At 41.7% G+C, this 24,506-nt stretch overlaps 1 protein-coding gene across 7 annotated transcripts in view; it reads left to right on the top strand.

Moving 5' to 3' along the window:
* Positions 1–24,506, top strand: part of ALPK1 (alpha kinase 1) — a 60,240-nt gene that overhangs the window by 11,726 nt on the left and 24,008 nt on the right. For 3 of the 7 annotated variants that reach the window (XR_013842304.1, XM_079990194.1, XM_079990193.1), the window contains 2 exons: positions 13,203–13,436; positions 17,179–17,333. Coding sequence is in view for 6 of the 7 variants with exons in the window: in XM_079990194.1 (XP_079846320.1) it covers positions 13,316–13,436; positions 17,179–17,333 (276 nt within the window). In the remaining variant the exon portion in view is untranslated. Of the gene's footprint in view, positions 1–682; positions 797–1,003; positions 1,148–6,211; positions 6,507–7,597; positions 7,653–13,202; positions 13,437–17,178; positions 17,334–24,506 lie in introns of those variants that run through there. The other 4 variants (XM_079990192.1, XM_079990191.1, XM_079990195.1 and 1 more) reach the window with 4 other exon arrangements.

Below are 24,506 nucleotides of genomic sequence, written 5' to 3' on the forward strand. Positions count from 1 at the left end.
TACAACCATTCAGTGCTGGTTTTGCTGGATATTTTCTGCCATATGGCTAGGAAGAAAGCTGTGATGGACACCCCAAGAGGTCCCTCTGCTAGCTCTACTTGTCAACAAATCCCCATAGGCCATTAGTTTTCATAGAATTGTAGAGTTGGAAAGTACCCCAAGAGTGATCTAGTCCAACTCTGCAATGCAGGAATCCTTTGCCGAACATGGGGCTTCAATCCATGGCCCTGAGATTAAGCGTCTCTACCAACTGAGCTTCCCCAGTTTTGTAGCTGGCTGCATTGTTTGTTCTATGAAATCAGTATAACCGTCCTTGGGAATTGTATCTTGGTGAGAGTTGCAGTTCCTTTTGCAATGAGAGTGAAGGAACAGAAATAAGAGAATCAGAGTGGTCATGAAGACAGAGCAGGGCTTCAACGGAAGAGATTTGCCTTCAGAAGCTCTCAGGAATGAATCCATCAAGCTGTTGTTTCTCCTCAGCATTGGTTTGAGAGCTTTTGCCTACATGCCCTGCATGGATTTCCCAAAAATGTCTGGTTGGTCATTGCACAGAAGAAGTGGCTCTCTGCATTGGGAGTTAGGCCTCCTTTAGCAATAAACAGCAGCTGGGGGGGGGGAGGAATTGGGTGGTGCTTTGTATAAAAGCCCTTGCCCCTCAATAAGACACTTTTTCCTTGACCAGTTAGATTCACGTAGTGAGAGAGGCAAAGCCTTCAAAAAGTTCTGCAGAAGGAGCAGCCGAGAAGGAGAACCCAAAGGCTGGAAAGAACTAAAGCAAACATTCTTGAATTTTCGGGTGAGGGAATATTGCAGGCCCTTTCCAAACGGTATTTTTGTGCCAAAAATGTTGGCAAGCACAGCCGTAAAGTAGTGGTGAATGCACAGCCACAGCACTCCACTCTACTGTAGAAAAAGGGTTCAGAAAGAGTAAAAGCCAGAGCCAACTGAAAAGTGTAGGGAGAATTCAGGAGGGCTCTTCACCCGAACATCCTTTTCCCAGCAGAGTGCCAGGAGCTCTTTAATGGCCACAGCTGCTCATGAGGACTACAAAGGCTAATAACCGTATCATGAGATGAGTCATAAACAACACACGGTGGTTGTCACAGTCATGTCCTTCAGCAGCGCATCTCATCTGGAGAGACCTCCGGTAGATTGATTCCTTTTATACCCCAATGCAATGGTTTGGCACACTCACACATCTAATTACCAATACCACGTTACGCAATTTCATGTTGAGTGCATGTGGGTTTGTTGGTTTGTTTGTAAAGGTCTTTAATAATAGCCAATATGCTGTTTTAATAGAGGCAGATTGAAATTCAGAATAGGTGTCCCCACATTCCTGATTGCACTGAACCTTCTTACAGGACATTGGCACCAGCATTTTAAAGAGTCAGTCCTTTAGTCCACGTAGGGAAAGGGTTAGGTTAGTCCAGGGTTCCCCAAACTTGGGTCTCTAGCTGTTTTTGGACTACAACTCCCATCATCCCTAGCTAGCAAGGCCAGTGGTCAGGGATGATGGGAATTGTAGTCCAAAAACAGCTGGAGACCCAAGCATCGGAAACCTTGGGGTAGTCCATCCCTCCTTCACCAGGCCACTTGCCTGAAGGCCCATTTTTAACTAACCTGCTTACAGCCTAGAATCCTGCATTTCTGTGCTAGTTATGAAGCACAGGGCTTCATTTCCTCTGTAGTCAGCATGGAAACTCAGGCTACTAATCTTATAGCAGACCTGCAGCGGGGAGCAGGGGTTGCTTGGTTGTTTGCAGGCTAGTAACTTTTGTGAACTTATTTACAAGGCTGATTCTGGGAAATCTTTGGAAAGTGTATTTATGTGGATCGAAGTATTCATAAGTCTTGTTTTTTTCAAGAAAAACCCCAAAAGTCTGTCTTTATGGACATGAGTAGCTAAAAATGCCACATGATTCAGGCCAAAGAGGATTTTCGCATTGCACAGCTTGAAAAGCTATTTATTTATTTATTTATTTATTTATGTTTCAACAAAGGCACCATTTATAAGTCTCGGATTCCTTAATATTCACTCAGTTTAATTACACCCTTTTATTTTGTACCCACTTTAATCTGTGAAGTATTAGTGTACAAGTGTGTCCACCAACGAAAAGGTTACACTGTGGAATGGAGTGTTGTTCAGGATGCCAGCCAGCCAGTTATTGCCTTTTGGGGAAGCCTCCATTCCATTTTCTCTTCATCTGATTTTCTATTCTGTGGTTATTTAACCTCAGTCCTCATTCAGTTTTTTGTGTGGGGAGTGGTCCCCTAACCTTTTTGTTTCCCCTCCACACTAACTTTTATTATATTTTTGCAAGCCTTTTTGAGTTTTCCAAAGCTATTTTGTCTATATAAGGATTGGTAAATGAATTAAGGTCACTGCTAGTATAGAGGATGCTACCCGTCAAAAGCTGTATTCTGTATACAGCAGAAGATGACTTTTATTTTTGCATGTTATGATTTTTTGTCCAGTGTGATGTTAAACAATCTATTCCCTTTCAATTATTGCTTTCCAAACAATGTAAATTCTAAATGCAATATGCAACATTTACTCGAATCTTGTTTGGTGCAATTTATGAGTTGGTGGTTAGAAATGATATAGGAAGTGTAACATCATCTTTCTCTCATGAGTGGTGTGACCTTGCTTGGAGGGGTGGGGTAGTTTCTGTCCTCTTGTAAAAACCCTTCCTCATGAAAAAACAGTGGGCTTTCACAACACAGAAGGGGCATTGGTTTATAGGCCTGTGCATGGTCTCACAAGAGAACACTGTTCAATAGGCTTCAAAGCAATTCAGCTATGGCATAACTGTGGCTGGGCCACATGTAATATAGCCTGTAGCTCTTTAAAGAGGATTAGCTTCAGATCAGGAGGAGTATTCATCGCTGGGTTTCATGTAAAGCAGAATATGCTAATGAAATGGAAATGTCTACAGCAAACATTGCATGATAACATAAACCCTCGAAACTGAGCTTAGCGCCTTGATAGTCCACTCTGAGAGACAAATTTCTTTATCTTCATGTTAATCAGATGGGCAGGGGTGGGTGGGAGGGAGAGCATGATTTTACCACAGTAAACCCTCTGAGGTAATTTATAGTTTCTCCACCACCACCAGCATATTAAGTCAAGCTAAATTCAGTGGTGCTTTGCCCCCCCCTATTTTGTATATGGTTTAGTTAAAGTAACTAACAGGCACCCTAAGACGAATTGATTCACCATGAAAAGCTATTTTTGCTTTTATTTTTACATTCCTGGAAAGCATGCTATAATTTAAATCGGCTGGAGAACCTGTGGCCTTCCAGAGGTTGTTGGACTCGAGCTCCCATCAGCCTCAACCAGCATGGACAGTGGTCAAGGATGATGGGAGTTGTAGTCCAGCAATATCTGGAGGACCACCAGTTTTCCACCCCTGGTGCAACATGACAAAGAAATGGAGAAGCAAGGGTTCTTCAGATGAATGGACAGGACTAAATGCAATGCTAAAATTATAATGGTATTGATGGTGTTCTAATGCTAATAATGGGTGGGATTCAACTATTGTCATTGTTATTATTATTTATATACCATCCTTCATCAAGAGATCCCAGAATAAAATATAATTATTTACACAACTACATAATTAGACCAAAGCAACAAATCCGGCTAGCAGAAAACTGCAGAAGAGCTTCTCCTAGCATAGCAGGGCTCCCCGGCTCCCCTGCATTCCTAGGATGCCCCTGTTCTAGATTGGGGGTGGCATTCTAGAACAGAATGCAGGAGAGGCAAGGGTTGGCGGTTCTGTCTGGCTAGCTGGAATGCTTACACTGATTGAACCATTGCCATAGCACCATGTTAAAATCCAATAATAATAATGAGCTTAGATCTATTTAAAGCGTTTTTTTTCCACCACTCTGTTTTTACTGTTCTTAATTACTGTTACCATGATTTCTTCTTAACCCGTGCACAACCAACCCATGGTCAGGTCTGAGCAGCATTTGGTCCCAGGCCAAACCTAGCATGGCTTGTTCCCTCATCCCCAAGTGATCATCTTCCAGGAGAATGGCCCTTGGTGTCAAGACAGGGTTGTGTGGGCCACCAAAGAAATGTCCAGATTATTCTAGATGTTGCATTCTAAATGCAAATGTGGCCTATGTTTCTATCTCCACTCTACATATGCCAGTGCTCTGAAGCCATGCTGAAACCTGGTTGTTGCCTGGGACAAATGTAGGCTTGGGTGGCATGTCTGAAAGCGCCCACTTTTCTCATTAGGTTTCTATCAATGAATTCTTCTATTCATTAGTCCCACATTCTGCCTACCCTCCATATGCACTTCCATTAGGGCAGGGGGAATTTACAAAGTAAAAGAAATACGTGGCCAAAGGCAGAATCTTGAGGGAGTCATAATTTAGAGAACAAAAGCACCTGTTGTTTCCCCTAGTAATGACCTTAAAAGTACAAGTTTGGACTGTTTCTCTCTAAATACGACCATCTCACAAGACATGGCTGCATGTGGAAAAGGGAATCGACATTAAGAGCAATAAATTTGAAAAGCTCATTAAAAAGACATAATGAATTTGGTACACCACATATTTCTAGATCAAAGTTACCTTTGAAGTGACCAAACTCCAGCCTGTGAATCAGTGAAACTGCTTCCTTTCTGTTCTGATCTTACTTGGTGGTGTCCAATAAAACAGAAGTTAAGGAAATTGTTGTTATCTGAATATGGCTAGAAGGAGCCATCTCTGAATGACAGTCTTGTCCCAAAGCAACAATCGTGGAAAGGCCAAGTGACGCAAGGAATAAGGTTGTTTTTTGAGTTAATCTTTTCCTGCAGCCGTCGTCACCCGCAACTCCCGTCCACTTGCTGTGTGAAACAGCGTAGTCTTTGTCAACGTTAACAGGGTCTGGGAAGACTTCTCATTCATGAATATGTATCATCAGCTCTCCATGTCTACAGAGACAAACCCTTCAAAACTGCAATAACCACCGCCTCCCCCCCCCCCCCTCCTCTCACCAACCAACCAGCCGCCCAAATCCTAAGCTATTGGGCTGAGGGAGCTGAAATGCTAGCAAGTAATGTGAGCTCACGCTTTCGAAATGAACTAGAGGAACTTTCTGCTCTAAACCTTTCTTAGGACTCGTCGAAGCCTATAGAACACTTTCATTCTTCATGGGCAAATGGGCAAAACTTGCCATGACCTCTCAAGGGGAAAGAAACACTTTTGCATTTTAGTGTTCTAGCCTCAAGCATGAATAGCAAATGTTTCACTGCACACTGTACCGGTAGCGTGTTTTCAGTTCTTTTGCAAAACTAGCTGCATCTCAACTTCTGAGCTGTAAACCACATAACGCTCACAAAGTTCCTCACATTAAATAGTCAGTCTGATGCGAATAGGGCTTCTCGCGTGAATCCTCACACACAGTGCTTTTTTCTAAAAAAATGTTTAGGGGTACTTTCATTTTCCTACCCTTATTGAAATACTGTCCCTCAATGAGGCCAAACTTAAATTCACAAATGTTTAGGGGTATGCGTACCCCTGCGTCCCCCCAGGAAAAAAGCACTGCTCGCACATGTCAATATTTAGGTTGCTTCTAGGCGGCCTCTTTATTGAGCGTTATCTTAATTATTTTGCAGAAAGTTTGTAGGGAGGTTATATGATGCCATGTCAAGCAATTGTTATTCCACACTTTCATGTCAATTTACAGTACAGTGGTACCTCGGGTTAAGAACTTAATTCATTCTGGAGGTCCGTTCTTAACCTGAAACTGTTATTAACCTGAAGCACTACTTTAGCTAATGGGGCCTCTTGCTGCCGCCGCCGCGCCGGAGCACGATTTCTGTTCTCATCCTGAAGCAAAGTTCTTAACCTGAGGTACTATTTCTGGGTTAGCGGAGACTGTAACCTGAAGCGTATGTAACCTGAAGCGTATGTAACCTGAGGTACCACTGTATTTGCAAACAGGCATTTTCTTTCTGGAAGCAACTAACACTCCATTACCCTCCGCCTCACCCCTGTTACGCCCCCCGTTCTGCCCTCTTGCGAGTCCAAAAGCACCTCCGGGTGTCGGTGTGTAATACATATAAGCTAATGTTGAATGAATATGTTTTATATGTTTTTAAAGATCTAAATATTTTGAGGAACGGATGTAAGATGGTTAAAGCCTATCAGATGTGTTTTGTATTTAGGCTTAATTAATAACCTGAACACCTTTAGGCTGCAATCCTATACATGTTTATTTGGGAGTAACTGTATGGGACTTACCTCTGAGTTGACATGCATAGACCTGCACTGTCAGAGACTTGATGCTCTCCAATAATCAAAGCTCTTCAACCAAACTGCTTTTCAAAGTCTTAAATTCCCCTACTTTCAATTGCACACTTTTCACCAGTTTGCATAAGGAAAGCTACATAGCAGCAGTGATGCAAGCGAAGAAAAATGATACTGTGGAACTATACTGTATAACTATGGGTCAAGACTATAGTATGCTTGCACAAAACTAAAGAAAGGAATATCCCAGCAAGGTAAGATTAATGGAGAAAATCCTGCATAGCCTGTTATATTAAATTTCTATGTCATGTACAGATAAAACTTTGAGGACTAATATAGCCTAGTGGACAGAGTGCTGTATTTAGTCAAAGTGGGGTATGAATTAGCTCTCAGCCTTAATTTGCTTTCTGTTATAACAGCTAACTCACAGGAAGGGAAAAGATAAAAGAGCAGTCCTTATGCCAGCTGGAGTAAACTGAATGTCCTGTAACATATTCAAACTCCCAGCTATAAAGAAGTCAGAGGAAACAGGCCTCTGAATACCAGTTGCTGAAAACTGGTGCTGCTGCACTCAGATCCACTGGCAAGCTCTTCTTACGTTCTTAAGAAACAAAATATAATTAAGTTTTGCATTTTAGTCTACTAGTATCCCAAATGAATAGCAAATGTGAGCAAATCATGTTGTAAGGAAATATTATTTCAAGGAAAAGATGTAGCTCAGTGGCAGAGCACATGTTTTTAATGCAAAAAGGTCCCAGGTTCTGTCCCTGGCATCTCCAGGTAAGATGGGAAAGACTTCTATCTGAAACCATGGAAAGCCACTGCTGGTCAGAACTGACAGTACTGCATGGACCAATGGGTCTGAATCACTATAGACAAGTTTCCTGTGGTCCTGTAGAGGGAAGCATTATGACCCAATGGTTATAGGCTGCTTTGAACATTATGTTTTTCGCAACCTAGTTGCTAGGAGACTGGGGCTACAATCCTATGAACTTTTTTGTGGGAGTAAGCCCCACCGAATACTGCAGTACATAAATCCAAGTTAAAAATGCATGGGATTGTGCTGTGAGTTTTTAATCCAGAAGGCCTTTGAGTCTCTCCTCTGCCATGAACTCGCCTTCATTATACGCCTTTAGGTACCAGGCAAAAACGTTCCTCTTCAACCAGGCCTTTGGCTGATTACATCTGACACCCTATTAAATGTGTGGGGAGCGGGTTTTCTTTTTATTATGTATTTTGTGTGCTTTTATCTTGTACTTTTATGTAGGGAGCAGCCCTGAGATCTATGGGTGGAGTGCAGTATACAAATTTAATAAACAACAACAACAACAACTTACTCTATAGGTGGCCTTATACCAATCAGTGTCCCACACCCGCAGTCTGCTGATATGGATAAAATGGTACTCAGCTGTCTTTTGTGTGTGCATGCTTTAAAAACAATGTTATTGTGCAGAGTCCCAAACAGACCATCATATAATTAACTGCATAATCCACTTAATCCCTCAGGCCTGGGGGTTTTCCACCCCTGTCATAGAAAATAGTAGGAACGGCTTTAGACATAGTATTTATACGTGTGTGTGTGTGTGTGTGTGTGTGTGTGTGTGTCACATAGAAGATGGAGCCAGCTTGTTTTCTGCAGAGGGTAGGACCCAAACAAATGGATTCAAATGACAAAAAAAGGAAATTCCAGCTAAACATTAGGAAGAACTTTGTGACAGTAAGAGCTGAGTCCCTGTAAGGGAAAAGGGTGGGATAATAATAATAATAATAATAATAATAATAATAATAATGGCAGTGTTTGGAAGTAGAATAGACTACCTCAGAAGGTGGTGGACTTTCCTTCATTGGAGAATTTTAAACAGGTTGGCTATCCATCTGTCAGGGATTCTTTAGCTGTGATTCCTGCCTTGCAGGGGTTGGGCTAGATGACCACTGGGGTCCCTTTCAACTCTAAAATTCTGTGATTCTAATTAACCTCAGTGATAACGAGTTTTTTGGGGGAAGTGCATAAATGACAGCAACAGAAATGGGGTAGCCTGCTTTATAAAGGTCTATCAGGTATACAGTGCTTCCCTAATATCTAATATAACCCAAGTCCATCTCATAAAGCTTAATCTCTATATTTTCTTTTTAAAAAAAATACAATCTCCTCTCTGCTCCAGGCTACTCTTGATCTCATTTCTAAACACAAGAACTTCTGCTTCTGCTGAGGGAAGGGGGTAGGGTAGACTGTGCAGGAACCAGCCCTCCTCGCCCCCTCCCCGTTTTCCCCATTTTGCCTGTTAATTGGCTGAGACCACCAGAATTTGGAGGACACAGATGTCACTGATAGTTTGCCTAGGGAGCACATTCATGCCCATCTGTTGCAGTCTAGAAGGCTGTTCATACATCCACAAGGCCTTCATTTAATTCTTGTCAGAAAGTAATGTAAATCCCGTTTACCTCAGAGGTCGCAGCCGAGATTTATGCCAATGAGCCCCTTGCAATTTACACACACGCACACTGTAGTTCTATAGGAGAAAAGAAACCCTTTCATGTGGGTGCATATTAACAAGAGAGCTTGCCTTAGGAAAGTCTGTCCCTGAGTCAGGGTTTTCCTTATTTTAATACAGCCGGTGCCGTTTGGTATACGAGGCTTACAAAAAGAAAAAGCGTTTAAACTTGAAACCAGCAAACGAGTAAGATGGCAGCAGAGCCTCAAGCAAATAGCCATGCTTCATCTCTCATTCAGCACATTACAAATGAAATATCCTACCAATTTCTTGCTGTGGTTTCAACATATGCCAGTGGGGAGAAGTGCTGGCCTATTTGTGAAAGAAAAGAAAAGATTTAGTTTTCTGCTTGGGATGGTATTTACACCAGTGTGTTCAAAGAGCTTGTGTTTTATTTAAGGAAATCCTGCAACCAAGTAACAAACAAACAAAGAGATAAGCTCATCAGGTATAAATGTGTAGAAAAGTGAATAATGATAATCCAGTTAATATCATCTAGACCTCCCTGGCTCATCTACAACCCACAGTACACATCACAATAAATCTGTTTTAAAAACTTGCAGCTTCCCCACAAACTGTATGTGTTGTGTGGTATATTCCAACATTTCAAATCATATATTGCTGTAATATTATGCAGTATCATTTATGATACCATATTCTTACCTCAGATTTACATTTAACTTCAAACTACGGTTGTAGGAAAGTATAGAAAAAAGAAATGCAGCGCTGCTCGTTTTGATAAGGAGAGAAACCTCATTAACTTGAAAGTTAAAATTTAAATCTGACCTTTTCAAAGGCCAGGCGTTTGGTGCTCAGCCCTGCTCTCCCTCTGCAGGGCCATGGGACTCATGCTATTGAATTCCAAAGGGAGCAAAATCTGGCCCTTTAGAATGGCTAGATGCAAAGTGCAGTGTAGCGTAATAACATGGGTTCAAAGTGGCTTTGACAAGCACATACTTCAAAGTGCTGAAGGGGCAGGGGGAGAATTTGTACTTGGCTGTACATTTGGTATATCATTTTAAAATGTGGCTCTAATATTGCAGCCCTATACTTTTCTACTCAGAAGTCTGGCTGAGCTTAGCAACGTAAGCAGGTATATAGCACTGCAGCCTAAATTTGCTTTTTAGGTGACCTGCAGCGGAGAGCAAAAAGGCTGCATACACACCATGTTGAAAGGAAAACAAGAATTAAATCACTAAAATTAGCCACTGGTGAGGAAACTATCCCAGATAATAGCTACGGTTCAGCACAGCCTTGCCTAGATTTGCATGACCAAATGCCTAGGAGAACAAGATCTGTTTTAACCTGGCACCAAAATCTCACCAGAGCTAGAGCATTTCTTGCCACCAACGGAAGGGAATTCCTCATGGAAGTCAGGGAACTCTCCAGAATGACCTAGAATTTGCCACGAGGAGCTGCAAGTGAGATGAGGAAACCAGCAAAAGTTAGGTGGGGGCAGCTTCTGCAAAGCCACATTCTCTGTCATTCCAGAAGTTTCCGCCAACTCTCATGAGTGACAGGCAGTGGGGACTAAAGTGCTTACACAGGTGGGTAAGTAAAGCTTTGTTCCGCAAGCAGAGTTCTTGAATCCAAGCTTGTATCACTCTTGAAGTTACCCCTGATTGAAGCCAGGGCCAGAGTATGGACAGATCAGAATGGGGAAATTCTGTATGCCTCATTGTATCATAGAGTTGGAAGCGATCCCAATGGCCATCTAGTCCAATGCAGGAATATTTTGCCCAATGTGGGGCTCAAACCCACGACCCTGAGATTAAGAGTCTCATGCTCTACTGACTGAGCTATCCCATCAGTTTGAATTACTTACATATAGTGGTGTTTGTGAAAGTGATTCTTCTCCACTGACCCCAATCTTTTACTTGTTTGGAGACTTTAGAGAAGAAGGGAATACGCACACAACCCCAAAAAGGGAAATAAGAAAACCCTTAATGTTAGTAATGAGCCTTGTGCTTCCAGATGTTGCAGTTCCCCAAGTAATTTAAACATCACTCCCTCCCCTCTCAGCTTTGCAAAAGGTTCCTTACACGACTAAAAGATTTGTATAATCACCAGAGCCTCCATTCATGGGCCACCATAATTTTCCACCCAGAGAAAGGGGAAGTTTCAGTGTAGCACTTAAAATAATTAAAAATGTTTATTTGAAAGTCAAAACAGCCCTGGCCCTAAATAATGATTTGCTTTTCTCAATTGACTGTGCTAAGTCCCCACCGGACACTCCTGGGACGATCTTTATTTGTTCCCTGTTGGGATTAATCCATAAATGCAGTCTCCACGTGGAGCTCCTTGGGTCTTTGTTTCTTCCTCCTCATTGGTCTCTCTCGAATTGTAGCATAGCCTAAAGATCAAAATGAGGATGAGGTTTATTTATTTATTTTTGCCTTGAGAGCGAAAAGGGCTTAGGGGTTTTAATTGGTTTTTCAAAATTTTATACAGTGAATATGGCTCCGATATTGCACCCAGTTTTTAAAGAAAGTAACGTTAAGAGTTGCCAGATGAGTAATGCTGCGTGATTTTTTATTTTGTTTTGTTTTTTGCAGCAAGAACAACAAAGAGTCTCGTGGGCACCTTAAAGGCTAACACAGTCTTTTGTAGGCCAGAATCCACTTCCTCAGGTGCATGAAACGTAACAGAGGAAAACACTTCCTGCATCTGATGAAGTGGGCCCTTGTTCGCAAAAGCTTATGACACGATAAACTTGTTATCCTTCAAGCTGCCACTCCTTGTTGTTTGATAAAATTGTGAAGATCACCTATGTAAATAGGGATTCTCACTGGTTTGTAATGATTAACTGATGTTGGAAACAGTCCTCTAAAATGGAATGCGGAAGCTGTACAATGTTACAGCCTGAGGCTGCATTCACACAGCAGTTTATTCTGTTTCCAATATTCCAATGTTAATTTTTGCATTATATTTGGGCATCAAATCCACTTCCAGAAATCTAGCAGAAGTTTAGTGCTCATTTCTGTGCTAATTGCTTCCAGAAACAATCCATTTGCAACCCCATTAAACCAGAAAATTGTGGCAGTAAAGTGACAAAATTTGGGGCAGTATACCAGAAGATATACTGAAGACTAAACGACTAAACAACAACAACCAGAAGATAGTTGTTTCCTGCCATTTTCATGGGTGATGCATCATGTGCGAAATGCTTGGGGCAGCAGTGGCATCGTCCAGTGATATCTGTTGTTGCATCGCACTGCATCCATCAGTGTGAATGAAATTCAGCGTGACATTGGTAAAACACACACACACACATACATACACAGAGAGAGAGAGAGAGTTCCATGACACAACTAGTACCACAGTGTGAAGGGAACATTAGAAAACAGATACACTACCATTATAATTAGGAATACTTGTTCCCCCCATATCTAAATGCACTCCATGTCTCCTTCATTAAACTTTGGAGTCTTTTTTCCTTGTGGATCCTTCATTGTTCTAACTCAAATGCTTTTGCAGGATAGTGTACATCTTTCGCATTGATCGGCAAGTGGCTACAGTTCAGTTTGCATCTTTCATGTTAGCTGACACAGTTTACATATGCCAGGCCTGAGTCACACAAACCTTTTAACACGGTGAGTGGTGGGTACTGAATCTCTGACAAGGGAACCATCCGATTACATCACCAGGCACCCACAGAAACCACCTTATTTGCAAACAGGCGTTTTCTTTCTGGGAGCAACTAACATGGAATTGAGCACTAAACTTGCACTCTAGCCTACTAAAGTTCCAAGTGAGGCTTTTACATCCTGTGAAAGCTCAAGCATCATGTGGAAATTTAACAGGGAAAAGTCATGAAAAGTGCCATTTGAATGCAGCCTGAGGTTCACCAGAATTTTCCAGATAATTGGGGGGAGAACTAGATATCAGGGTGTTGGTTCCCCTGCTTTCTGTTTTTCATAATTCTTTTGTTTTGCCCCCATACAGCAGCATAGCAGGGAAAACTGAATGGTGTCTTTTTGTTGACTGGGAAGTTAGCAGGGGATTGCCTCTCCCCATCCACCATGTTGTGCGTACAATTATCCGAGCACTTGTTCCCAAAGTGCTTCCTACCGTCTCCAGAAAGAGTATGTGATGTAACTCAGCTAGCATTTCTAGAAATCACGGTGATTCGCTGCAGAGCAAGGTTAAAAGGTCTCGAAAACATGAGGGTTCCAGCATAAAGCACTTGACTGCATGGAACCAACATGTGTGCAAATGGATTCTATGTGTGCGCATGTGGCTGGCCACTTCACTGTTTGGGGCTTTTTACAGGGGTATTGAAAAGCAACCTCCTCTCTCCATGCTGTGGTACACGGACCCCAGAGTAATTTCACACCCTTCCCTAATAAATTCCTCTGAGACTGTCATGTACTTCCTCCATTATCCCTCCCTGCTTGAGCCTTGCCGATAATTGATGATGTTTTAGTTAATCATCCTTCCCCTTCCTTTGTTCACCAGGTATCTTGGCCTAGAAAGGATCCTTTTCATTTAGAATTTGTGTCTTCTCCTCGGTAATTGATCGCCATACACCCAAAGACGCGCACACCCCACCCAATTTTCAAGAGAGCAGCATGGATAATCAAAGAAGGATGGCCGCTCTGTTGCAGGAATGCAAACAGATGCTGGATCAGATCTCACCAGAGGTGCAGGACCAGTCTAAGAGAGACGAAAGCAGGCATCAGCAGTACAGAGGTGAGATCCCAGAGACAAGTTCTGGGTGCAAAACAGCCAACTGCCCTAAACTTCCACCCCATCCCCGGCCTGCCCTATTTACCCCCCCCCCCCAATCTCCTAGCAGATAAGTGTCAAAAGATTACTGGATTTCTAGGACATGAATGGGATGTGAGCTAGGAGGCAGGCAGGGAAGGAAGCCCACTTTGTACCAGTGAATTGCTGTCAGTTCTCATTTAAAGCTTCAGTAAACATGAGGCTATAAGGAGCGGTTTTCATTTAAGAAAAACAATGCTTCCAAAGTTTGGCGATGCACATAAATTTCAATTATAAAAAAGGGGGAGGGAAAATAATGCAACTTCTGAATGGCGGCTGTTTGCTGTCCTTTCACTGAGAGTATATCCCCTTCATTAAAGCATTTGACCGTTTCCCCTAATGCAACTCCCTGCATTTGAATTCCCAGATATTTTTCTCTCTGTATAAAAGTTCATCATCTACAAAAGTGTTTTGAAAATAAAAATGGTTCAGGGTGCTAGAGGAACATTTGCAGGCAACGGATACTTTGAAGAGCGGTACGTAAATACCAGTGACACATTGAAAGAGTTTTTGTTTTATTGAATATGATATGAAAAAGAAACCATTTATTGAAATAAGAAGATGATCTTTTAGGTCATCTGATGAAGCAAACTCTTGCCTGTGCATAGTTGTTCCATGATCCATTTGTTAGTCTATTATTATTATTATTATTATTATTATTATTATTATTCCCATTTGACTAGTTTGCCCCAGCCACACTGGGTGGCTTCCAACAAATTGAAAACATTAAGCACAGTAAGACATCAAACATTAAGAACTTCCTTATACAAGGCTGCCTTCAGATGTCTTCTAAAGGTTATATAGTTGCTCATCTCTTTGACATCTGACGGGAAGGCGTTCCACAGGGAGAGTGCCACTACTGAGAAGGCCCTCTGCCCAGTTCCCGGTAACCTCACTTCGTGCAGTGAAGGAACCCCAGAAGGCCCTCAGTGCTGGGCTTCAGTGTCCAGGCTGAACGGTGGGGATGGAGATGCTCCTTAAGGTGCCATAAGACTTGTTATTGTGTCCAGAAGCCTCTTTATGGGGTTTTTCCTGCAGCAGATTACCATGGCTAGCTCTTCCAAAAGTAATTACTCCGGATAAAGCTACCACAAGATGTGCCTTTATTCCAAAATAACACCCATTCTGTTCAATGGGGCTTGCTCTTTAGGAAGTCTACTTAGAAATACTAAACAGTTGCAGTACTTTTGCAAAAAGCTTTGCCAGTTCAGAGCCTAATCTTGTACTTCCATAAATTCTGACTTTGTACATTACCTAACAATTAAGTTGTCACTGTTGAAATCCTTTTGACCATACTTCCTCCTTCCATCCCTTTACTGCCATACTAGGGTCTTGGGTGCTTCCACACAGATACTTAGTGTGGACTCGGTGCTGCTCTGGCAAACACATTTTGTAGCATTCAAATAGCATAGTCCTCATCAAAATGGCAACCCATTTGCCTACAGCCTTCATTTAATCTGGATCTATAATTTCTGCAGAAGCTTTGGGTTTTTTTAAAATTTATATTATTTTTCCTGGAAACAGTCCATCTGAACTAACTGAAGGGGGGAATATGGGATGGCATTTTGATAAGGACAGCATAGTGGGGGCATTGTGTAAAACTGACTTAAACAAGCAGCACCGAGTGCAGAATAAACTGCTGCGAGAAGTGGCCCTCTGTTAAGCAGACTATTTTTTAAATAGATAAATCTGAATTTTGTTTGCTTGTTTGTTAACACACACACACACACACACAGGATTTTCCTTTTTGACAGACAAATCATGTGACTCCACCTAGTTCTGCTGTTTCAATAGTATCAACTACTTTGCCCGAGTGAATCAATCATGATGACATTTGGGGAAATTTAAATCCACCTCATGCAGGGCCTGTTCTGTTTGTGTACAGTTTTCTGCTTCCTTTGGCTGTGATGATAGTTGTCTGTAGCTCTTTGGCATTTGGGAATATAGGCTATGTGTAAAGGGCTGGTGTATTTTTTTCTTGTAAGGTTTCCTTTCATTTCATCCCACAAAAGGCACTTTTGTTTCCTTGTCACAAATTCCTTTCAGCTTTATTATCACTCTTTAGAATGGGCTATTGAACTTCTAATCAGGTAGTTCTTTCTTCTTAGGTTTCCCTTATTAAATGCTGGAGAGTATGATAAATAATCGGCTTAGTTACAGATAAGGTACATCAGTGCCCTTTTAATCAGTACATTAGACATGGCCCTTCAGGTAAACTACTTCAAGCAGCAAAGGAACCAAGGCTCAGAGATTCCCTAGGACCTACTTCCCTTAGATTTTCGTTTTTGTATTAGCTATCCACTTTGAGTCTGAGAGGCAATGATATGAATAATGTCAGAAAGTGTGTATGATTGTTCCATTTGATTATATCCCTGCAGGTTAGTTAAATGCTCCAATTGCAGGTGTCTTCTTCCCTAACAGGTAGTTTTTTTATATATAAATAAATCCTGCCATGATCACATATTGCTTATAAGATGTGTGGCATCATTTATGGCAGCAGTTTGAACTAATTATCTGAACTCAAAGCCTGAAGCTTGTTATCATTATTATTATTATTATTTATTAAATGCCTATACTGCCCTTCACCTGAAGATCACAGAGCGGTTTACAATAAAAATACAAAAATACACACCATAGTAACAAACACAAACAATAACATTCCCCACACATCATTCCATTTATTATTATTACTATTGCTTCCCTAGATACTACTTCTTTCTGTCCAGGATGGAGATGAATAGTGGAAACAGGGGCAGGGATTTAGAAATGAACTCGTCCAGCTTGGTTTGCCTTAGCTCTTCATGTCTCATGGATTTCCAGACTGGCTGACTTCACACCAATCTGCCAAATCTCATTCACCATCCTTTTCCTTGTTGTTGTTTAGTTGTTTAGTCATGTCCGACTCTTCATGACCCCATGGACCAGAGCACGCCAGGCACTCCTGTCTTCCACTGCCTCCCTCAGTTTGGTCAAACTCATGTTCGTAGCTTCGAGAACACTGTCCAACCATCTCGTCCTCTGTTGTCCCCTTCTCCTTGTATCCTTTTCCTAAGTTTCTGCAAAAGACAAATTCTGAGGAAGAGTGCTGTTTCTTAAACTTCTCCTAACTCATTGATCGGGAATATTAAGAAACTACAGACCTAAGCCAAAGGCTTTATTCAAAGACCCTTCATTATGGGTTGGACTAAAATTCCATTCAGTATTCTGTTTCCAGCAAGTCAGACGTGACAGCAATAGCTTTCCCCTGTTACATGTCTCCAGCATCTGGTATTTAAAGGTATATTGCCTCTGGACTCGGAAGACTGAGTTAGCTATCAAGTTGCACATTAAGGGCTCCAAACTCTCATTTTCGCACTGTGGAGAAATCCATTTCCTCTGCTCCTTTCTGCCTCCTTTTCTCCTCTCACACCTACAAAGCAACAACAGTCTTTCACTTCCTTGATAAAATCCCTTCTCTTAATGACAGACAATTCTAATTTACCTGCAGGGCAGAGCACGGGAGGTCACCTGATGACAGGCAACCTCTCATTATTACTCTGCGGCTGGGAGAAGTGACAGCTTGCAGCCGCTGAGAGGCAAAAACGGTGGAGGGAATGCTTTCAGCAGGTCAGGTACCACCTCCTAGCCTTCGCGGCTGAATCACTTACCTGCACTTTGACCTTTTCAGCTTTGCTCCCTGATGATCTGAGGACCCTCATCGAAGAGGCAAAGGAAATGAAGTGGCCCTTCGTGCCAGAAAAGTGGCAATACAAACAAGCCGTAGACCTCGAAGACAAAACAAACCTGAAAGATGTGATCAATGCAAGGCTGCATGAGTTACTGGTATGAAGTATATGACACCTGCCTTTGAAACCTGCATTCACAGCACTTAGATGTACAGTGGCCTAACAGATGGTAGCCTTCCTTTTATATAGGTGACCCTCATCCTTCACTGCTGTTTCTGCTAGGTGACAGTTGTCATCCTGACTCCATTTAATTCAGTGGCCGCATTCTTACTCTTATCAGTTGTGTTGGGGTTAATGCCTTGATTTTGTTTACATATTGCAAGATATGCACCCTGGACCAGAAGGCAGTGTATTCTCTGATGTAGACATGGAGATCCTGCACAAGGGGGCTTCCCCCAGTGACTGAAGAAGCCCACTCATTCAGGAGCTTCATGTGTTCTTTGGAACAAATACAAATGTGTGCAATTACAGATACAAAGGCTTACCAATGGTCTAAAAGGTCCGAGTCCAGCACTATATCTGCAAGAGTTGCAGCTAAATGCCCGTTTGAAGGTCCCTTGTCAGGCATGATGCTGACAAGTTTCACTTGTTGTTACATATGTCATCTGAGGTGTAAGCCCTGAAGGTGGTGGGTCCAATTTTAGTTATCTTAGCAAATAGCAGGTGGATAGATATATCTTCCAAGAATTTGACTGTACCACTTTTAGAGCCATCTGTGTTGGGTTTTTGGCAACATCTTGAGGCAGTGATTTTCACTGTAAATTATGGGCTGAGTAAAGTTGTATTTTAGGCATATGGGTGGCGCTGTGGGTTAAATCACAGAGCCTAGGACTTGCCGATCAGAAGGTCGGCGGTTCGAATCCCCGTGATGGGGTGAGCTCCCATTGTTCGGTCCCTGCTCCTGCCAACCTAGCAATTCGAAAGCACGTCAAAGTGCAAGTAGATAAATAGGTACCACTCCGGTGGGAAGGTAAATGGCGTTTCCGTGTGCTGCTCTGGTTCGCCAAAAGCAGCTTAGTCATGCTGGCCACATGACCCGGAAGCTGTACGCTGGCTCCCTCGGCCAGTAAAGCGAGATGAGCGCCGCAACCCCAGAGTCGGCCACGACTGGACCTAATGGTCAGGGGTCCCTTTACCTTTACCTAAAGTTGTATTTAATTTTGTTTATCCTGAATCAATTGTATTGGACTACCCTATGATTCCAGTGTTTTGAGGAACAGAGAGTAACTTCTCCCTATTTATTCTGTCCTCTCCCTGTCCCCCATTCCTGACTGCATACACATTTCTTACGTACATTGGAGCATAAGGAAAGTCTCTTGGATCAGGCCAGTGGTCCATTTGGTCCACCATCCTCTTCTCACAGTGGCCAACCAGATGCAGGACTTGAGCATAAGAACACCTGTGGTTTCCAGCAACTGGCATTCAGCAGCATTACCGCCTTCAGCCGTGTAGGGAGTATATATGCATCAGGGTTAACAGCCACTGATAGCCTCACCCGCCATGAATTTGTCTAATCCTCTATTAAAGCCATCCAAGTTGGGGGCCATCACTGCCTCTAATTGGAATAAAATCCATAGTTTATTCTGTCTTTCCTGAATCTTCCAACATTAAGCTTCATTGTATTGCCCCGAGTTCTGGTACAATGAGAGAGGGAGAAAAACTTTCCTCTTCTTCACACAACACATAGCTAAACTATGGAACTCACTCTGCCTGGCTTTCAATTTGAACTTAGCCCGATCTTTTTTTTTTCGTTCCTTCCTTCCCTCCCCCTCCCCTTTTTATGAAGATTACCTGCTCTGGGATCCCACAGCTAATTCTCCCCTGGTCTCCTCGCTGGCCCAAATAGGACTAATTTAACCAGCTAGCCCTGGTGATCATCTAATGTTTATTGGATGGATTTCCCCCCTAAATTTATTGTTATTCATGGTTTATACTGTATTTTATGCTGTTTTTTTGTTGCATCAATTAAGTGTTTTAAATTTGTTGTTAGCCGCCCTGAGCCCGGTTTTCTGAACCAGGAAGGGTGGGGTATAAATAAAAATTTATTTGTTTTTTTTATTATAGGAGGCAGTGACAGCCACCAGCATAAATACCAGTTGCAGGAAAGCACAAGAGGAGAGAGGGCTCTTGTGCTCGAATCCTGCTTATGGGTTTCCCACAGGCATCTGGTTGGCCTCTGTGAGAACAGGATGCTAGACTAGATGAGCTATTGGCCTGATCCAGCAAGCAATTCCTAAACCTGCGTAGGCCAGAGCTCCGACAACCACTGGGAATTTGCTGCAGCACAATTGCTGTGTTTGCAGAGAGGGTTAAGTGAGTTGGTTGCAACCAGGTGCTATTTGTATCTGGGTGCAAGATAGGATAAGGAGTTGCCTCCTTAAATCACTGTTTCCCTCTCCTTCTGTAAGTGAATGGTTTAACTTGCGTGGAGCACCTTACATGCCCCTTGGTAAAAGTGGGAGGGTTTTGTTGTTGCCCTTGCTTTACAAATCCCTAGTGCTAAGTGGAGTTTTATTGTGATTCTGAGTTTGTTTTGCTGTGTTTTCTTCCTCCCTGTCCCCTCCTTTCCCTTTCCCTTTTTGGTGTGTGGCCTCAGATGGAAATTTATGGCGGTGGCTGACCCCCTTTTACAATGCTTACAAAGCCCTCGGACTCAAGAGCATTTGTCTGCTCTCTCCCAGGATAAACACCTGCAGCCAACTCCCTGAGAAACCTGGATAGATGGGAGATTAATGTGACTGTAATAGTGGAACAGTGTTTGCCCACATTATCCCCTCACCCCAGGTAGATGGGCCTTTTCTGAGATGATACCAATTATTTATTGCCGAAACATCTGTTGATAACTGCAGCTGCCCCGGCAAAACAAAGCATATCATGGGGTCACAGACTATAGGGCCCTACAATCCTGCCTCATGCTCTTTGGAGACTATTCACCAACACACCCCAAAGTACATGGGTTACCGTCATCTTCAATGTTTCATCGTGCCATAAAAAATACTTTCTAAACGCTGAGCTTGCTTCCCCATGTGCTTTGAACTATTATTTCATTTCCACTGGTAATTTATATTCTAGCACTATTGTACTGTGGGAGAAAAGGGATACTATTTTACTCCCCAATTTAATTGTAGAATGACTGACACTTTGACCCATATTATTAGAATTAGTCAAGAAAGGTTCTTTCCCCCACCCCCTTTCCATTGCTCTCTTTCCCATTTATTTATTCAAAATGAAATTTAAAAAATTCAAGACACAGAAAAAGTTTCTTTAGAACTTTGATTAAGTTGTTGAGTGAGGCTGGGGAGGGAGGAAAGTATTAAATTTACAGTTTGATTGCGAAGAATAAAGTTCTGAGCTTCCTCTTTTGATATGATTTGCAGGAGGGAATTAATTTAAATCCCTCCGAAAGAGAAATAAGCCTTTGTTGATATTGTTTGGCGAAAACTTTGACACGTTTCATCTGAGTTTATTCTAAAGTGGCGAGTTTAGAATAAGCTCTCCACTGGAATGAACCAGTGTTTGTAAAGTGATTTGGGATCCTTGAATGAAGTGTTTATTATTCTGGAAGGTCAGATTTTGGGGACCATATTCACAGTGTGCAGTATCCTACTTCTTGAGTAGCTCCACTGATCTCAAAGTGTCTCTATGAGAGCACTTGGGTCTCCAGTCTGAAAGTTTGACTTAGCCTTGCATTGTTAGTAGCGATGCTTTGTTTGCAGACCATTGCTCTGTTGAGTATGCAAAACAACCATTGCTGCTTACATCATCCTTTTAAACAGTTCAGCTTTGCATGGGCTGCAGAATCCTATTGTACAAAACAACCAGAAGAGAGGAATGCTCATAAAAGACATGGGGGCAATGGGGGTGAGTTGGGAGGGGCATGGAGGAAATCCCATATCTGCTAAATTTAATGAGAAACTCAGGGTGGTAGTCAACTGTTTTACTCGGAGTAGACCCATTGAATTTAATTGGGCCAACTTAGGCAAAGTCATTCATTTCAATGGGATTTCTCTGAGCAGCTTAGTTGACAACCACCCTCACTAATTAACACATCAATGTAAAACGTGCATCCTAAAATGTTTTCCCTCTTGACAGTGATTTTCATTGTGGAATTCCAGAATAGGAGTTTGATAAAAGAAAGATCTTGACTGTTAATGTTATGCATGAATCTTCATGAATAATTTCTGTGGAACTAAAAGAAAGCAATTCTGGTGAATTGTCACCTGTCTATTCAAAGGACTACCTTAGGGTTCTTTCAGGTGTTACATTTTTGGGGATATCGATTTATGTGGGTTTTTTGAGTTTTTATTCTTATTTTTTGCTTTTGTCCTGCTGTTTCACTTCTTAGGTCTAAATTAAAAATAGTGCAAACAATTAAAAACTGTGACAAAACTGAAAGCAGCAACAGATTTGTGTGTGTGTTGTAAAAAAACGCATTCAAGGGCAGCAGATATCACACAGAGGTGATTTGCCAAAGTCTTGCTAAACCAAAACTGTTGTTTCATAAAAATTATACACCTCTTGATAATTTAAAAAAAATAATCTCTCCAAGTGGTTTGCATTTTTAAAAAACAATAAGAAAAATTAGCAGTAATAAAACTTTCAAAAAGTTAAAATAAGAAAAACAAATTGAAACTTTTCATGTGAGGTGGGAAAACTAAATCTGCATAGGATGGGATTTGCTGAGGCTGGAGGTAGGGATTGATGCCAACTTGGGTGGCTTTAAAAAGAGGATTTGATTGATTTTGATTGATGATTGATTGGATTGGATTGGATTTGTATGCTGCCCTTCACCCAAAGATCACAGGGCAGTCCTGAATGTAAAAATACAAAATATGAACACAAAATACATAATAAAAACAAGTACAAGAACAAAAACAAACCAATAACTCCCTTCCAACAAACACATGGAAGATAAGGCTACCAATGCCTACTAGGCATGATGACTAAATGTTACCCCAGTATCAGAAGCAACATGCCTCTGAATACCAGTTCCTGGGGAACATCAGTAGAAGATTGCGGCTTTTTCCACTTGTGGGCTTCCAAAAGGCATCTGGTCCTTCTTCTGTCCCCATTTTTTTTAAATCAAGGGATAAGCAGTTACCCCTCCAATTGCAAATCATCTCAGCTCTTCTTCCAACAAACAGTGAACGTTTAAAAACAAAAACCTGTATCTCTTTCTCCTTCCTGGCTGAGCCAAGGAAAATGAGGGTCGAAAACACTTCAGCTTCCACTGGGATTCCAAACAGGACATTTCCAGCTATTTCCCAGCACAAGCTGTGCTCAAAGTAAGCATAAGAAAACTGGAAGACAGAATGGGCAAGCGGGAAAGCAGCAGAGGTGATAAATAATTATATGTTGATTTGAAATGAACAGCTGGAGATATCTCATCTGCTTTTAATAAATGTGCTCTTGCCCGTACGAGTGTCTATTATGGTTTTCCCTAGATGCCTGACCTTCTCATACATCTGCAGACTGTAAAAAAACACATTCTGACTCCAGCCCTTGTGAGGATCTGGTTTTTGAACAAATGGTTGGCACTGCCCTTGGTGTACATTGGAGCACAGGATTCTGCCTTATGCCAGGTCTGACTATTGGTCCATCTACCTCTGTATAGTCTACACTGATTGGCAGCAGTTCTTCAGAGTGTTGATCTTTCCAGCCCTACCTGGAGATGCCAGGGATTGAACTTGGGACCTTCTGCATGCAAAGTTCTCCTGCTAGGCTTTTTCCCTTCCCCTCATCACCTGTTCCCCACCACCACCTCTATGGAGGACTCTGGCTGTTGACACTGTCAGTGTCGACTATCTGTTTCGCAAGTGTGTGTGTGTGGTGTCTCTAGTGATGTGAGGTGAGAATATTCTCTGCTAGAAAATTATCCAGAGAATATTCTCCACAAACTGTAAATTCTAATGTAAGAACCAGTTTTACGAATGAATAATGATTTTTTTTATCCAGTTCTGAAATGTGAGCTACAGAAAACCTGTGTGTGTGTGTGTGTGTGTGTGTGTGTGTGTGTGTGTTATTCATTTAATTTGATGAACATTTGAATTCGTATGTATTTCAACAATATGTAATAGCCTTTTTATTCTGTTTTGGTGTGACCTTATTCATAGCAATTCTATACTCTTGGCCATATAGTGTGATATATTTTTTTACAGAAAGTAGCTTCAATGCTTTATACACTTAAAATACCAGGCCTATACAATTATGTGTAACAGCATGTGAGGTGGCCTTGATTTAAACAGTTGAGCAGTTGACGTTTCTATATTTTTATTTAGTGCTGATAACTGGTTTTCGCAGTGCCATTCAATGGTACAACATGCCATTTACCAGAGACTGACATACTGAAGTATATTACCGTTAGAGCTGTTAGAAGCACAAGATAGCCTATTACTGAATTTACTTGTATCAAAGAATGTGAATTCACTGCATCGCCCCATTGAATAAAAGTATCTGTACAGTTTTTGGTTGCCTTCTGAACAAGTTTACCCATGAATAAACATGTATATTAACTAATTATATCATTTTCAATGCATTAAAATGAATATTCTCCTATTTTAAATGAAAATTCTCTAATATTCTCATTAACTGAGAATATTCTCGAGAATTTAATATCACTAGGTGTTTCAACCCAATAAGCAACCTTGTAAGGTACTGCATGTAGTAGCACTCTTTTGCTTGAGCAGATCATATCCTGCAAAGTGATCTACTGTGGTGTATCTTTGTGACCCCCAGGGCATCTTTGATAGTAAAGCCTGAGATCCCTCCCCCCCATAACTGTCTATTTGCTCAAGTCATATTCAATGAGCATGATTTTAATTTGTTTCCTAGGCCTGTGATATGTCATGGATGTTTCAGTTGAGATTCCTGCACTGGAATTGGACTAGATTTAACTAGATGACTCTTGGGGTCCCTTCCAACTCTACAATTCTATGATTCTGTGATAATAGCAATCACTGTACTGTATCTTTAAATGTAACCTTAAGGACCCTAAACTGGACCCTTTCCTCTGCCTGTTTGCAAACAGAAAATACAGTTACCCATCTTTCTGGCAACTAACTTCCCAGGGAGGTGTCTGCTGCTTTCGTGTTGTGGGTTTTTAAAAACCCTCTTTTTCCAACCGCCTTTTTTAATATGGCTGTTTTCAGAGAGTTGTGTTAGAAAGCATAGCTTTGCCGGCTGTTAATGGGTAAATCTAACAATTCTTCATTGTTTATTTTAACTGGTTTAAACGCTTTTAAAGTGATGGTTAGCTCAAACAGCCTCAAGT

This window comes from Podarcis cretensis (assembly GCF_951804945.1).
Source record: "Podarcis cretensis genome assembly, chromosome: 9".
Taxonomy (NCBI): Eukaryota; Metazoa; Chordata; class Lepidosauria; order Squamata; family Lacertidae; genus Podarcis; species Podarcis cretensis.